Source organism: Anopheles stephensi, chromosome 2 (genome assembly GCF_013141755.1).
Source record: "Anopheles stephensi strain Indian chromosome 2, UCI_ANSTEP_V1.0, whole genome shotgun sequence".
In the NCBI taxonomy this organism is placed as follows: Eukaryota; Metazoa; Arthropoda; class Insecta; order Diptera; family Culicidae; genus Anopheles; species Anopheles stephensi.
The window spans coordinates 28,340,809-28,357,573 of NC_050202.1; the positions used below are offsets into that span (position 1 = coordinate 28,340,809).

The 16,765-nt window shown below is 44.8% G+C and overlaps 2 protein-coding genes across 11 annotated transcripts in view; one reads left to right on the forward strand and one right to left on the reverse strand.

Annotated features, from left to right (window-relative positions):
• The window catches only part of LOC118506050 (hemicentin-2-like), a 283,028-nt gene that overhangs the window by 167,964 nt on the left and 98,299 nt on the right, over positions 1–16,765 (reverse strand). For 2 of the 10 annotated variants that reach the window (XM_036042684.1, XM_036042693.1), the window contains exon 3: positions 15,977–16,029. The exons of the other annotated variants lie outside the window; for them this stretch is intronic. The gene's annotated coding sequence lies outside the window, so the exon portion shown is untranslated. The remainder of the gene's footprint in view (positions 1–15,976; positions 16,030–16,765) is intronic. 10 annotated transcript variants of the gene reach the window in all.
• On the forward strand, positions 226–7,919 carry LOC118507142. Its single transcript, XM_036045178.1, has 22 exons — positions 226–339; positions 410–499; positions 564–765; positions 863–1,030; positions 1,095–1,189; positions 1,250–1,407; positions 1,468–1,913; positions 1,971–2,242; positions 2,307–2,962; positions 3,037–3,385; positions 3,448–3,746; positions 4,202–4,280; positions 4,357–4,443; positions 4,514–4,715; positions 4,802–4,969; positions 5,098–5,192; positions 5,278–5,432; positions 5,507–5,946; positions 6,020–6,276; positions 6,338–7,008; positions 7,069–7,414; positions 7,483–7,919. The coding sequence occupies exons 1-22, from the start codon at positions 297–299 to the stop codon at positions 7,767–7,769; spliced, it is 5,565 nt and encodes a 1,854-aa protein (XP_035901071.1). The 5' UTR covers positions 226–296; the 3' UTR covers positions 7,770–7,919.

The following is a 16,765-nucleotide window of genomic DNA, read 5'->3' on the forward strand; positions in this document are numbered from 1 at the left end:
CAATAATATAAAGAGAGGCGAATGTTTAAAAGCCTCATAAAAAAACACAACATCATCTGGTATAATCGCATCTTATACAAGAGCACTCACAATCAGCTTCTGATCTTGGTGGGATCAATCAATGTAAATTCGCAATCCCCTTCGCGTTTGAGCCCCTTCTAGAGAGGATTAGACGATAGAGAGTGAGAATAGTGCGAAGAGAGCCCTCGTCAACTCGAACGTTATCGTACAATACGAGGGAATTCCTTGCAAAACATCACAGTATCGTATCGGCTCTTGCGATTAACTGATCGACGATGAAGCGTGTCTGTTTAGCTGTGCTGCTGGGCGTTGTGAAGTGTAAGAACCTTGAGCAGTTTCATGTCACGGCGTAAAGCAGCTCAATTTATTTTGTGTAATTATTTCCTAGTGATTGCTGCAATGCTGTATCCCGTCAGTTCTGGGATAGATGAGGAACCAGAAACAGCCTTCATGCCCAATGAACGTATCACACTCGATGGTAAGCGATTGCTCGATCGGTGTAGTACGGCAAACATGCTAAACGATCTACTCCTTTCTGAAAGATTGTCACCTACGGTACTACAACTTTGGAGGACGAGGTTTAGTCGGGCCCGCGTTTGCCACGCCAGCCTTCCTAACCGAGTTCGCACACATTGGAGCCATCGGATGGACCCAGCAGGACGGTACGATCGTGTGGGCCTGCGGAGGATCATTGATATGGAACAACTTCGTTCTGACGGCCGCTCACTGCACCGCCAACGATGAGTTGAGTTGAGGAGAATGCACGATTAGCTGTGGAGCTGGCGTCTAAAACCGGTTCACCGTTTCATTGTTCAATCCACTGTGTTTCATCCTCTCCCAGAAACGTTCCACCCGATGTAGTGCGATTTGGTGATCTGAACATCTACAGCGCGGAAGATGATACGTACGCACAGCAGCTATCGATCGTGAACATATTTCGACATCCGAAGCACATCTTCAGTGGGAAATACTACGACATAGCGCTGATGCAGCTGGAACGTAACGTCACGTAAGTGTGGATTTACGTGCAGGGCTCAGCTTACAATTATTCCCATGATTGACGGGTTTTCCAGAGTACATGAGACAGTGGCTCCAGCGTGTCTGTGGCTGGATCAGGAAGTGCGATTCAAGGAGCTCGAATCAGCCGGCTGGGGACAAACGGGATTTGGTAAGCTAATGCTTGTCTGGAAGCAAATCTGGACCAATGAATAAGGCAATATTCTTACAGCTGAAAACCAGACGCCGATTCTACTGAAAATAAAGCTGAAACCGTTGAGTAATGAAAACTGTGCCGAGCATTACACACCAACCACCGTGCGAGGGCTGCGAAATGGGCTTGATCAGCATCACATCTGTGCGGGCGACGAAAAGATGGACACATGTCTGGTAAAAAGTTTCTTCAAGGATGATTTTACAAAGCAAAAACCTAACTCAGTTAATCTTTAGGGTGATTCCGGAGGTCCGTTGCATATACGACTGCAGCACAACAATAGAGTCACACCCTTCCTGGTGGGATTGACCTCGTTCGGACTACCTTGTGGACAATCGCACCCAGGTGTGTACACCCGCGTGGCATCATTTCGTACCTGGATTGTGGAAACACTGGCAAAGAACGGTGCACCGGAGGTGACGGACAACCATTTTCATCCCGCAGACTGTGCATTGCGACACGTTGCCATACGACAGTTGGACATATCGAATGTGGTTGCAAACAAGTCCGGCGTGTACGAAACGTTCAATACACAGCGTTCGTTCATGACAACGGAAATCTCAGAGCAGATGGTTCGGATAAGATGGCCTGCTTCAGCGATGCCGCAGAAAGATAACTGTATGGGCTCGATCATCGATCACGATACAGTCGTTACGTTGGGTGATTGTGCGTCGCATGCTGGGTAAGTCATTGCAGGCATGCTGGTGGAAGTATTTAACTAGTATTTTCTCTATCCCAGAGTACCACCAACACACGTGCTGCACCGCAAGAGGATCAGTTACAATCAGATCGACGAAAAACAGTACACTGTGGTGGAGATGCACGTGCACCCGAATTATAGGAAAGGTTCCTACTATGACAATATTGCCGTGCTGAAAGTCAACGGATCGTTTGAAATTTTACCTGCTTGTATTTGGAATGCTGCCCAATTGCCTGCTCGAGAAATCGAAATAACAACCGTGGGTCGTATTGATTTGAACGTTTATCAGTATAAGGATAGAACAATATACAGTAGGTAGACAAACTGTGCTGTGGGCGGGTCCTTGCTAACTTAACTTCTGCTTTGTTGGTCCAGATTCCAGCAGCATGCAGCTAACGCCACGAGTATTTGCCTATGATAATAACAGCTGCTTACTGGCGAACCAATACCTGGAGAAGCTGGACCGAGGCCTTCTGCATCAGCATCTGTGCTTCGGTAACGACCCCTTTCTGGTACCGGAGGTGTGTGAGCTCACCAACGGAGGTCCTCTTCAGCGTACGATTACACGGATGGGCCGCTTTTTCAAGCACGTGTACGGAATCAGCCTGTTTGGGCGTGACTGTGGATTCGGAGAGCCCGGTGTGGCTGTACGCTTGCACGCGCATATGCATTGGCTCGAGTCGGTTCTGCTGCCTAAAAGATTGGTCAACGAAACATCACACGATGCCGTGCTGTTCATCAACACCGATCTCGAGCTGTTCGATCGATGCGATTTTTCCGACGGTTCTGTTGGGCTGTGTGTTCCCGTGGAGCGTTGTAGAGGGATACGGCACCGTGTCGATCGCAAAGAAGGGCTAATATTCTGCACCAACGGGACGATTGTCTGCTGCCTGCCGAAAGATGTTCTGGACGACGAGCAGCTCCTGCACGACGAGGATCAGCAGGTTGAGGATTGCGAGAATCGATACGAATCTTTCCGCCGGAGGAACTTTCTTGCCAACCCGGCGTTGGGTGAAACAAAACCGCATATAGTAAAGTTAACACCTACACGGAACGCACGGTGCATAGGAAAGCTGCGTAATACACCTTTTTTTTCTTTTTTCAGGTGCAGGTTATTTGGGAGGATGCAGTGAACGGTGAGATGTACATCTTATGTCTGGGATATCTCATTACAACAGGCACCGCAATCACCAGCGCTGCCTGTACTCAGGTTGAAAACCACAAGCCCAACTTTCTAAGATTGGGAATACTCAATGGTCAGTATGAAGATGCCGCCATTGCTGGGCCGATAAAACGCGTCATAACGCATCCACGCTATAATCCCGCCACGGGAGCTAACAATATCGCCCTGGTGAAGCTGTTCGAGCCCATCGTACCTACGGCAGCTATCTTTCCTGGATGCTTATGGCGCAACGAGACTCACACCCCGTTGGTTTCGACCATACACACCATTAGTAAGTTCGGGAGAGATCTTCATAATACGCCGGAACCTAACGAATGCCTCTCTTAATTGCAGTTGAATCACAGCTCAGACAGGAAAGCGTACATCCCATGTACGCTGCACACTGTGAGCGGGCCCTAAACATCAAACTAAATGATGGAGAATATTGCACAGTGTCTACCGATTCTATGGCAGCCACCTGTCCCACGACAGGTGATCCGATTGTGTGGCGCGGTAAAGGAACTCGTGAGGCACCGGTCGACTATTTGGTAGGATTATACAGCAACACAAGCTGTGGAACTGATGATCCTCTCATCAATACTCGCATTTCGGAGTACGTGCCATGGATAGTAGATATCTTGCGAAGCTTCAATTAGATCATTAAGCGACCAGAGCTCTATCGCCCCTCAGCTCATCATGTTCCTTGAGCGGTAAATAAATATTGAGGTTGAAATCAAAACCTCTGCTTCCAGCTACGCTGACTGATTGTAATCTGTAGCTTGACCTTGTGTTTGTATATGCAAAAAACTGGGGTTTGCCTGCTCAGCTACATAATAAGCAGTACGGAAACCGATGCATGGTTTCCCCAAGTGAATTCCCAGTCCCGTCCAGCAGACCTTGCACACCTTTCACTCTTCCATGCGTGAGATCTATCATGCCGGTAGATTGGTATCGCTTCTATCGCTGTCTTGTCTACGTCACGCCGAACTTGAACCGGTTTCGTGACGGGTGTATGTGAGCGCGAAACGGTTATGTGTAGCCTGGTAAAGGTACTGCAACTGTGCACAACACTTCCACTGCACAGTGAACTCCGGCCATGCGTTAGTAGCGGATCAGCTGCAGTTCAGTGATAATGGCGTGTGTTCTGGCGCTGCTTGCAATGTGCATTGCGGCGGTATTACCGTACAGTGAGTTAAACTACCCTCAGGAACACCACATTTAAATTAATTCGTTACCGATAATGATTCGAATTGCAAATTGTAGGTGAATCCAAGCTGTTTCCAACCAACGCACGATTGCCGGAAGATCAAATGGATATGATGTTGCCGTTCGATAAAATATCATTAGATGGTGAGCTAGTCGCTAGTCGCATGCTAGGTCGAAACTGCACGATCAATAACGACCCATTTTTCGGAACTAGACTGTCACACACGCAACTGGAAGGACGGTTTCGAAGGGTTAGTTGCACCGGCCTACGGTAATCCAGCGTTGTTGCGCGAATTCGCCCATATCGCCGCGATCGGTTGGACGGGCACCGATGGCAAAATCATCTGGGGCTGCGGTGGATCACTGATATGGGAGAACTTCATACTGACGGCGGCACACTGTGCAGCGAACGATGAGTATGTGCTGAGCTGATTGATTCAAAAATAGTAACGCTCGGTCTTCGTGCCAGTTCTCATTGTCGCTTCACGCTTCACTTCCACAGAGACGTTGCACCGGATGTGGCACGAATGGGTGACCTCAACATCTACAGCGATGAGGACGATGAGTTCCCGCAGCAGTTACGTATCGTGAAGATCATACGCCACCAGCAGCACAGGTTTAGCGCCAAGTACTACGATGTAGCGCTGATGAAGCTGGAAAAGAATATCATGTGAGATTTTTTTTTTTTGTGCCAGACATTGAGCCGCCGGCGGTGTAGTGGGTCTCAGTGGTTAACTCGGTGTGAGTGTGTTTCTGTACCCATCATTACCGGTTCCCATTCTTTTGGTTTCGATCTAGTGTGAATGAAACGGTGGCACCGACCTGCCTGTGGCTAGAAGACGAGGTGCGCTTCCCCAAGCTCTATGCGGCCGGTTGGGGCAAAACAGGTTTTGGTAAGTAGGAAACCCCCGTTTTACGCGGCAGTTGATCCCACAGATTACAGAACTCAATGCACCCATGGATTATGATGTCATTTAGCCGAGGACAAAACTAACATTCTGCTAAAGGTCGACCTGACGCCCATGAACAATACGGAGTGTTCGCGGTTCTACACCTCGTCCGAACGTGGACTGCGCAATGGGCTACACGCACACCATCTCTGTGCGGGCGATGAGAAGATGGATACATGTCCGGTAGGATGTCTGCACGGGATGAGTGCAACCGTTCAGCATAATTATCGTTTCCTCTGTCTGTCTGCTCCTGACAGGGAGACTCTGGAGGTCCACTGCATGTGAAATTGCTTCATAACGCGAAAATGACACCGTTTCTGGTAGGTGTCACCTCGTTCGGTAAACCATGCGGACAGGCGAATCCTGGCGTTTATGCGCGTGTGTCCAGCTTCGTCGGTTGGATAATTGAGACGCTTAAGCAGGAAGGAGAGCCGGCAACGGTGTATCAGTTTGAACCATGGTCCTGTGCCCTCCGCTACGTACATGTGCGTGAGTACGAAGATGATGTGGTTGTATCGAGGTCAAACAATTACGAAACCTACAACTCGGACAATGCTCATCTGGTGGGTGGAGATAGCCCACAGCGGGTGGACATTGAATGGGCAAACACGGTAGTACCCCGTCGAGAGAACTGCTCCGGTACTCTTATCGAGCGGAATGCTGTTGCAACGCTGGCAGAATGTGCATCTCACATGGGGTACGTGGAAGAGTTGTGGCCGAAATGATGGTACAGGGCAATTGATTTTTGTTTCTTTCTGTTCTCGTTTCAGCGAAAGACCAATACGAGTAAAGCTGAGTAATGGCAATGTGGTCGATGTTACTGAAACCATCGTCCATCCGAAGTACAGCCCGGCAGCGGGACGGTACTATAATAATATCGCCATTTTGAAGCTTCCGTACCAAGTCTCAGTCATGCCAGCGTGCGTCTGGTATAACGACACCATTCCCGCTCCAATGTTTGAAGTCATCGGAAAAGGTCGCGCAGATCTTACTCCGTACAACCGGGATGAACCTGTTACCGGGCTCGGTATGTAGGAAACCGAACGTGAATCATTTCCTTCCATCATCTAACACACTGTTATTTCAAGATCCCCGAATCGTTGGCATCTCACCTCGGGCAACTTTGCACGCCAGCAACGAATGCCGGCTATCCGAACAGTATCGCGCACTACTCGGAAGCGGTCTCCAAAGAGAACACATTTGCTTCCAGAATAAACCGTTTCTGGTGCCAGCAACATGTGAACAGCAGTTTGGTGGGCCTATCGAGCGCGAAATATGGCGCTTTTCGCGATACTTCAACTACGCGTACGGGATGAACCTGTTCGGGCGTGACTGTGGCTTCGGGGAGCCGGCCGTCGCGGTACGGTTCAACGCTCACAAGCGGTGGATCGAATCCGTACTGCTGCCGGAAGTTGGCGACGGAAATAAGGGCAGCGTTACTAGCTCTAGAGATTCGGTGATCTTCATCAATCCGGATCTGGTGTTGAACGATCGATGCAGTTATGGAGGAGGTGTTGAGGGCAGCTGCGTTTCGTATGATAAATGTTCCAGCTTAAAGCAGCGAATGGCCGACGGTAAGCCAGTTACTCTATGTTCGAACGGTTCGGTAGTGTGCTGCCCCCGGCAAGATATAAGAGGTCCTCCGAGCCCGATCGAACGAGAGCTCAACGAGTGTGAAGAACGGTATGCGCATCTGCGAAAGCAACGTCAGCAGCATTGGGATGGATTTCAACCACTGAGCAAAAGGTTTCCACACGTGGTACGTATAAGCAGCATTATTTGTGAATGTTTCCTGTGCTTTACTATGCTTTCTTTGCAGGCTGAGATAGGATGGGACGAGGAATCGAACATACAGTTTCAGTGCATCGGATATCTCATCACCACACGGGCTGTTGTATCGTCCGCTTCCTGCGTGGCGTCTAAAGAATTCTTTCCGGATGTCGTGCGCTTAGGTGCGTTCCAAGCAGGACAATTCACCAACGATCTAGCCGTGATACCCATCGCAATGACGGTGGTTCATCCCGAGTTCAATGTCACCACGTACGCAAACAACGTTGCAGTGTTGAAGCTTGTTTCACCGGTCCAGCCTACGGTTACCATCTTTCCGGGTTGTTTGTGGCAGAACAGGACCCACAATCCGGTGGAAGCTTGGATTGTGGGCGGTGGTAAGCAAAGTGCCCTGCAGCCTTTCCAGTGCGCATCAGGTTGATTAATAATTCGTTTCTTTCAACAGGTGGTTTACAACCGATACATCCGATGTACTTGAGGGATTGCAATGCACGCTATGCTAGACCATTTAACGACCATCGGCAAACATGCATGATTCCGGGTGTGCGAGGATCGGGAGAGTACTGCTATGCTCCCGGCACACCGATCATTTACAGGAAAAATGAAGAGCTCAATCTTTTCACCGAGTATCTGGTGAACATATACAGCCATGGCCGATGCAATTCTACATCTCCGCGCATAGTACATCGTATAGCCATGTACATCGATTGGTTTAAGGAGGTGCTGGGTTAGAAATGGATCAACGGTCACATTGTGCAGCATTTACGATTTTTTTTTTTAGATGTATTGTTGAGCCAGTAGCTGGATTGCAGATTGGAGGTTTAGAGATTGAATAGGTTTAGAGACTTAAGCAACAATAAACGGCTTAATACAATGAGAAACCACCAACTCTTATCGATCATAAATGACAAAAAACGCCGAAAGATACGAGATAGACATAAAAATTGCGGGCCTAACATCCCTGTGTCATTTAATCAGATGAAAGCTCCTGTGGTTTGAAATGCAAAGATATCTTGAAGTTTTATTTCAGATTGGAGATAAACGAGACGAAACCCCAACTGTTGGTGGCGGCTCAGTTAACAAACACTGAACTCATATACGCCTCTGAGACATAGACTCTGTTCTAAGCTGACAAAACCCTCTTAGCTGCGTTCGTTAGGAAGATGCTCAGAAGGATTTTTGGCCCCTGTATGTGCAGAAGAACAACAGAGGAGCCGCAATAATGACGAGCTCTACAAGCTTTACGATGGCCTCCACACTAGACTCGCCAGGTTCCGGTACGCTGATCATGTTATGAAAATGACACCGGACCACACAGCCCGTAAAGTCCATTTAGGCCGTCAATACGGACAGAGGAGGGACGGAAGGCCCAAGTTGATATGGTACTTTGATGCGTCCGCCAGAACGGCCAGGAAAATCGATTGGAAGACTACGGCGCTGGGCCGTGAGCGGTATCGAGGATTATTGCAGTAGGCCATGAAATGGTTGTAGCGCCAGATATGCAAGTAAGTAAGATACCTGGTGTTTTCGATGTTTCTATGAGAAGCAAACCCAAGATCCCCTTATTTCTATTCTTTGTGGGACTCTGAAATGCAGTGGCTCAGAAAAGGAAAACTCAGATGTAATGATCTGATGGAATTATCACTCTAAAGCTTGGGTCCAAGAGTCAGCAAGTTGTCTTAAAAGGTGAACCATATTCAAAGTTTCAGAGATGAATATTGCGACCAATAACTTTTGTTAGAGTACTTTATTCAATAATTCTGTATCAGTGCAGTGAATGACTTAAAAATTGTGAAAATACTTGCTCACGTGCACATACATACAAGTGTTTGGAGTGTTCAAGTTAAACTTGACAATTACGGTTCTATATAAAATTCGTGATTGCCTTTACATATCAACATCAATCAAAATCAAACAGTATGTACTAACTGATTAATAACAGCAAAAATGTTTAACCCGTTCAAATCGTGCAACCGAATCAGGTACATTATGACGCTCCATGCCAAAAAGCAGAACCGGGACATCATAAAGAAAAAGAAAGAAAGAAAAGAAAGACCCCCAGTAGAATTTTGGATTGCGTTTGACCGACGCATGGCTGTCGAATTTTCCTGGAAAAAGACCTCCCAAATTCTTAGATCTGAGCCCTTTAGACTATTTTGTTCATGGCCGAGTGGAAAGTGGAATTGGATACAAACATTGTATCCATTTTTACGGCCCTTCATAGGGACACGGATATAGCGCTTGCTTCAGATGCCAGAACCAAGAAGGCGGATATTTTGAATGATTGCAATTGGAAGCTATTCTTTCCTCCTTATTTCCTTAATCCTTATGATGAATTTCCTTAATACATCTTTTTGTTTTGGTAGGAAACTTTCAAACTCACCTTGAGCACCCTCTATTCAATGCTTAATGATATGATTAACAACATTCCCCGCACTGTTCTTTACTATTTCTGCACCACCTATGAATTATAAGGCCTTCGGGCTGTTTGTTGATGGGTAACCTAACCGGAAGTATATATCAGTGCCATCTGCTAGCATGGCTTTACCGCTGCTAATAAACAATAGGACGTGTACGATTCTCATCTTCAACATCTTTCTATTAGGTGGCGAATGAGGACTAACGCCTTTTTTCCCTCGCCCGGTTCTACAATGGATTCATTCGCAATCGGAAGGAAGCAGACTCACACACATCCTTGCCGGTAGCATTGAAAGGCATTTCTGAAACCGGAAACGGAAGCTCTGTCTCTTTATCCCAAGCTTTACGAATACTTCGTGGCGGGCGTTTCGTTTCTTTCGTGCAGTTCGCTCTGACAAAAGCTAGACCAATTTCAGACCGGATCGACGTTGAAAGCTACGCTACGAAATTGTCTTGTTACGCCGGTTGCCTTCCCTGGGTCGGTTGAGTTGTTGCTAGCTAACGAAGCGGATCAAACCGCCAGTCCCTTTCTGATGAGTGTAGTGTTTCCCGTCACCGTCGGTTTCTGCACCCAGGGCACACGAGGTTTTAGTGCGGGCAGCACTGAGCGAAAGCTCAATCCGCGCTCCAATCCGACTATCCTCATTGACAATCAGCACCACCTTCCAGGGGATGTCCGGAAAAAACCACCAACCACGGCCTGACCGAGTCGTTCAATTTGTGTGCCAGAAGTTTCCAGAGGATCAGGACACGCTCGCTGACGAATGGTAGATAGGAAAGCAGCTCCCGATAGCTCCATAAAGACACGGGTTTTGCAATCGCTGTGGAGAGGCATTAGTTTCGACTGATTTCACGCCGTTGGACTGTGCCGAGTTGCCGTTCTGTAGCGCAAAAGCGAGCTCGTTGATGAGCTTTTAAATTTCGATTCACCGATAACGGATAAGCTAGAAAGGTTCTCAGGAAGGGGCCGTGAAAGAAAAAGGAAACGAAACCAGTAAAAACCATTTAGTACAAAACGTAAAACGTAAACAGAACCGGTGAAAGGTGGCAGCGCTGCGATGAAAAATCATCAGCCAAAAGAACTTCGGGTGGGAAATAGAACGGAAAATTGCGTGATGCGGGAAGTAAGGCCAGCTACCTAGTGGTGCTGGACGTGCTGGTTTCCTTGGCGCTAATGTAGCAGAAGCTTGACAAAAATTGCTTCATCATTGCACTGGGTAAGCGCAAACTTGATCGTAGCTGGACGATGGCCATTAAAAACCCATCATTCTGCGTGCCTATGGCATTGATTAGGCATTGGTGAGCTCAGACGGTGATATTACTTTCAGATTAATTCCTACGCTTTCATGAAAAAAGGGCTGGGAAAAGGGAATGTGCTGGGAAAAGGGAATGTTCTCAAGAGTTCGAATTTCAACCCTACAGACGAATTGTAGCGAGAGGATTCAACCACGTTGATCAATTTAAATACAATTAGCTTTGATTAGCTTGGATACACATCGCACCAGCAAATGAGCCTCTTGAGCGATAGTGTCTTTGAGCGAAATTACCAAGTTTAAACCCAGCTGCTTCCTCGGCATCCCTCAGACCGATTTTGACTCTTCGATCCATTTGTTGTCGAACAGCCCAAGCAATCTGCTACCTGAACCTTGATCCTAGGCATCGTGACATGCGTCCGGACAAACAAACAGCTCCTTTCGCTAACATTTCAGGTTGTCGCATGATGAGTATACAGACATCGATGAAAACAATCCTACTTAAGACCGAGCGTCGCGAAATTTCTTTGCACAACCTACCATAATGGTGTTTACCGTTCGTTGCTAGCAAAGTTCCCGTAAGCCACCTCTTCATACACATGCCAAAAATCTTCATGAAGCTCTCTCACATAGCTTAAGAGCTCATCAACAGCAGAGAAAACGAAGCAAACAAACGAAAAAAAGGCGTCAAAAACATCCTTCCCATGGCGTGTTGCTTGAGTGTGAACGGTGGTGTTGGTGTTGATTCAAGGATTTTCAGCACATCCAATAAGCAATGAGGTGAAAAATCTCCAATCACGGCTACAAAAAAGAACCTCCACCTCCCGGTGCCGTTTGCCAACATCCCGAGGCGAGGTAGCGTTTGCCATTGCCTACGATTGACATTGGCCGTGTTATCGATAGCATTGACGAGCCGTGCATGTTGTTTTGCCAATCTCGAGGGCAAAACTGAACGAGAGAAAATGGAGAATATCTAGCGCACACCAACCGACAGACAGAGCTTTAGAAAATGAAGTATAAGCGGTGCTTATTTTCGCTAAATTAATAGTTCATTTTGACCGACCGCGTAGCAGCGCGATGAGCAGATGGGACCTTGGGCGCCGGCTCTTCTGCTCCGTACCCGTATTGACAAATTCTATTAATAAATCAGTAAGAAATTGGCTCATTAGCGATGCTTTGGAAAAACCCGTGATCATCCATCGGTTGGAGCGGTTTGGTGGAAAACATTTCGCAGCATTTTTGTTAAAGTGTTTTGTTAAGCGTTCAACGCCAGAAGCGTGAGTTTAAATTTACTGGAATGGTTAGTTTATGGAAATTACGTTTCGAGCGTGCCAGTCAACCAGTTTATGTTGATTAGTTGGAATCTGTACTAGTGAATGCAAATTTCATATGGTGCTTATAATATTAATGGTGATTTATTGTTGTTATGTGCGGAGGACAAACATGTTTAAAAATAAGTATTAGTCTCCAATTGTTATACGTTCCAGCAACGGTCAATTAATAAAGATCCTTCAGGAATGGAGCCTCAGCCTTTCGTTTGTGTAACGCTCACCTTTAATTTCGTTCAAGCTACTGTACGACTTTAAAACTTTAACTGTAAGTTGCTTGAACATTATTCCGTCTTGATGTTGGTCTTTTCTGTCCATGAGATCAAGAAAACTCAAGTGTTTGTGTCCTGGTTGTTGGGTCTCACACAAATCTTTAAACGTTTGTTGCTGTATTCTTCCAGCAATCGTTCAAAAGTACATTTTTTAGTGAAATTCAATAACTCAGAATTGATCAGCAGTTGTTTCGATTGTTGGGGCATGCCTTTTCAATGGGTTATAATTTTTTGGCTATATATTTTATTGTCATGGTCTAAGAGCAAGATCTTGAAAATCTATGAAGATTTTGTTGCCTTACAGGTGCATCCTAGCGCTCCACAGGCATTGAACCGTGCTGCCCTTCCTGAGACCTACAGTTCCCTATTAACAACAGAACCCTCGTTGCACGAGGAAATTGATACCATACCGAATGATCTTCGTCCGATGATAGTTCCGGGCATTTTCAGGGATAAGTATGGCCATTTAGACCAAAGTAGCCAGTATTAAACTGATTGATCATCTTCTAAGGAGGGCACCGGCTTCGGCGTTTTTAGTGAGTCCGCCGAAGCATTTTTCAAATTGCGGGAGCCGTGTAGTATCTACACCGCAGAACTAGCCGCAATCTTGTACGCACTATTGATTATAGCAGCGAGACCTTCGGATCAGTACTTCATTTTTACAGATAGCCTTAGCGCTATTGAAGCACTAAGATCCCCGAAGGCTGTTAAGAGTCAGGATTTCCTTACCATGAAAATCATATTATTGCTCGGCTCAATGTTTGACAAGCTTTGATGCAGCGGGTACACCTGTGTTGGCGTTGGGTCCGGGAATGGTCGGTGGGTACAGCCTCGTAAACAGTGGAGTCACTTCTGTTGTTGCGAGGTGGGATTCGCTTTTGGATTCGATGCTGACTTGGTCGATCACGGGCTGTGTCATTGCTGGTCGAGAAATTTCATGTTTGTACTGTCCAAATAACTGTGCTTGTTTGTTTCACCCGAGCATGCCCGGGATATGGCAAATAACAAGGAGGAAATGCCTTGTTAATTTTCTTTAATTGTTCTTTTTTGTGAATTTATGATTCGCAGTCATCACACGCGGTGATGACAACACGGCGTCTGACTGTAATCATCAATTAATTAAATAAAAATAAAAAATATTGTCGTGGGGTATTTAAATTAACTTTTTTCAGGTAGAGTTGACTCAAATTAAGATAAGTTATGAAGCAGTAAAGGAACCGGACTTTATCCTTGATATGGATCAAGGTTAAATCCATCCAAGGAGATCCATCAAGGTTAAAATAGTGAGTTTTAAATAAGATATCCTTTGCTGAGACTCTTGCTAGTACTCAGATCATGTTTTTTATTCCAAAAAACGGTATATTTTCTTCAGATACATTCTCATATGATTTTATAAAAGGATGGTATGAGTGGAGGTGTTCTTTATTATCTTGTTCGAAAATAATCAACATGTCACAATTTGGAGCCCTCTATGACATGAGGTTCATCACAATGAAGGACAAAAAATAAGCGGTGCCTGTCTCCATATGGTTAGACCAGGGTTCAAATCCCATCTGGTCCGTTCTCCCATAGTGAGGACTGGCTATCCAACTACGTGGAATTATTAAGTTTTTGTATGCCAGAAAGGGCAGGCATAACCTAAGCGATCGTCAGGCCAAGAAAGAAGAAGAGGAAGAAGTATCTTGGTCTTGTGGTGCCACGTACCCCTAGGTACCTGTTATTCGGACTGGAATCCCTCCAGATGGGCGAATGATGGAACATTATTCAACATAAGCTCGAAATACCCGGTAAAATCTCGAACAAATAAAATGTCAGGTTCTTTGGATTAACAGAAGGTCTAGACAGGACATTAGGTACTTAATTTAGTTTGACTAAATTTGGAACTAGTGATTCTAGTGATTGGTAAAAAATTCAGCCAATCTCATTAGATAAGCATTAACAATTTAAGCAAAGCAAATATAAGCAAACAATTCTTCCGTAGCACGTATTGAGATTGAAAAATCCACACTTTCTGGTTCTCTATTTATGTTTTTGTTTTCTGTGAAGGTGTTTTTTGTTTTGTTGTACTGGTTTTCATGTCATGCTGTGTAAGGGTAGTTATGTAGGCAGCATGCAGGCTAGATGACTTTAAATAAGTAATTAAACAAACAGATAAATAACCAAATAAATAAAACAATATTTATAATAATTAATACAAACTTTTATGTACAAAATTTTTAATCTTATCACAAAGTTATCTCTTACATTTTCAAATACTCGATTAGTGTAAATAATTGATAAATTTATGTTATATGTGCATCAATGTTTTACCAGCAAAACCCCATCTTTCATCAGTCAACATAAAATTAAAATCAAAATACAAACAAAATGTAATGACTCTAAATCTGTCACCGAACCAGAGTATTTCAATTAAGACAGCTAAGCAAATAAATGCATCGTAACACAACATTGCATCGAAATTTTAATCTCCTGCTAAAGGCAACCAGTAACCAAACAAAGTTTCATTTGAAATAGGGTGTAATATTTTACCATTGCATTTGCTAGCAGCCGGCACATTTTGTATCAGCACACCATCAAACGTTACTCAGTTTCAAGCAAAACAACAATTACAAAAAATCCACATAAAGCCTGTCATCTCTGCACGGGAGATCGATTTTTAGTTGCACGAAATGACAAATTTGCAAATAAAATTAAACTGTCAGCCGATCCGGCAAAAAGCAAAACCGTGTTCCCATTTGAATTTGCGCTCGAAAAACCCAGCCCAGGGGTATACGCGCAAAACTGAAGCTGAAATGGAAGAACCATTTTTGTATTTCCAATAAAGAGCGACCTACGCGTTACATTTCTACAACAAAACACTCGAGTTTCGATGTTTGACCTCCAAGCCGGGGTATTGTTTTATGTTGCAATGAATTGATTTGGAGATTTTTTTTCGTCGGTTTTCGTTCGTTTTCTATTTCAGTTCTCAATTTTTGAATTGTTTTCAACTTTGCTTGAACGGACGCAGATCGGTGGGTATCCACCCTTCCCTACGGACTTTCCCAAAATCACTCCCATTCTCGCCATTCAATATTGTCAATTTGGTGTGCTATCATCATCGAATATCTGATTACAAGCGATATCGTTCCTTGCCCCAGGGATGAATGAACGACCAAACGACAAAATAAAGTATATACGGGTCGTTATTGTGGGAATTAGACTTCAAAATTTGACGTCATCCATTTTGTTCCCGCCAGGCAAAAAAAAGTTGTTTATATCGCCCATTCATTGCTGAACACTATGCTGCGAAAAATGGTCCCTACTTTTTGTGTTCGGTTTGCGGACCTGTAAATGTCAATAATGTAATTTGAATCTACTGACATCTGACGTTCAGCTAATATTCACCGTTTTCAAGGAATGCCAACGTAGAAATTAGCTTAACAGCGAAACAGTATAAAATGGCATAACAATAGTGAAGAATTAATGAAACCAAAATTCATTTCAATGGCGAGGTTTTGTTCTTTTTTGCTGCTGCCAGTCAGATTAAATGGATTAACGGAAAAGAGAGTGTTAAAAAAGTTATTTCATTTTATAAATATGATGTCACATGAGATAGTTATATTTGGTAAAATAGTTTAACTCTAACGAAATCGATCAACAATGAACAATATTAGGGGTTCTTAACTTACCAGTATGATAGGGCGTCATGCATCAGGTCTGTTCAAATGGTAATGTCCTTTATCTGCAATTTAATAAGAGAAAACTTATGGTCAATACTTTTGAAGATTTATTATTTTTCATTAAATGTACTTTTTTCTTTGAATTTAGGGTAAAATAAAAGAATTTTATAATTATTTAAAACAATTATGTGGCATATGTAATATGGGAGATCGATCGGGGTTTTAAAGCGACGGTCGCCATGTAATATGGAGGAAATACGGTCGCCAAGTAACATGGAGGAAAGCGGTCACCATGTGATAAGCGGGGTCGGTCGGTCTTTTACGACGGGGCTTTGCGCATATTCGATTTGAGTCGCGTCGTACTTACGTGGTGCATTTGGGTTTCGACAAGAGCGACGAACAGCAACTTGCTGAGCGAACCAATTCTTCCCTTTATCGATTGTCCAGGCAATCGTGAAGATTCTAGGTGAGAATCTTCCTTACTGGATTGTTGGAGACATCGAGGCCTTACCTTTGGTAGGGGGACACTCGAAGCTCATCGGCGTTGAGTCGGCCAGGCGACTCTAGATATTCAGAAGGAACATCCCTTACTGGCTCGTTGGAGTCTTTAAGGCCTTACCTTGGGTAGGGGGACTCTCAAAGCTCTTGAAAGGAATTGGACGTCAGATTTGAATTGCGTCAAGTCTCAGCCCAGAACCAACTCTCTCGTTGGCTGGGGAAGACAGTTTAATTTATACCAAAAATTTCTTAGTTTATGGTTAGTTTATTCGCCTTATGTTAGGTTAAAACTCTTTACGT

Excerpts from the sequence above, each read along its gene's own strand:
- LOC118507142 (XM_036045178.1), top strand. The coding sequence starts at position 297 with ATGAAGCGTGTCTGTTTAGCTGTGCTGCTGGGCGTTGTGAAGT. Across the intron at positions 1,408-1,467 it reads AAAAGATGGACACATGTCTG|GGTGATTCCGGAGGTCCGTT; the intron begins GTAAAAAGTTTC and ends GTTAATCTTTAG. Across the intron at positions 7,009-7,068 it reads GCAAAAGGTTTCCACACGTG|GCTGAGATAGGATGGGACGA; the intron begins GTACGTATAAGC and ends CTTTCTTTGCAG.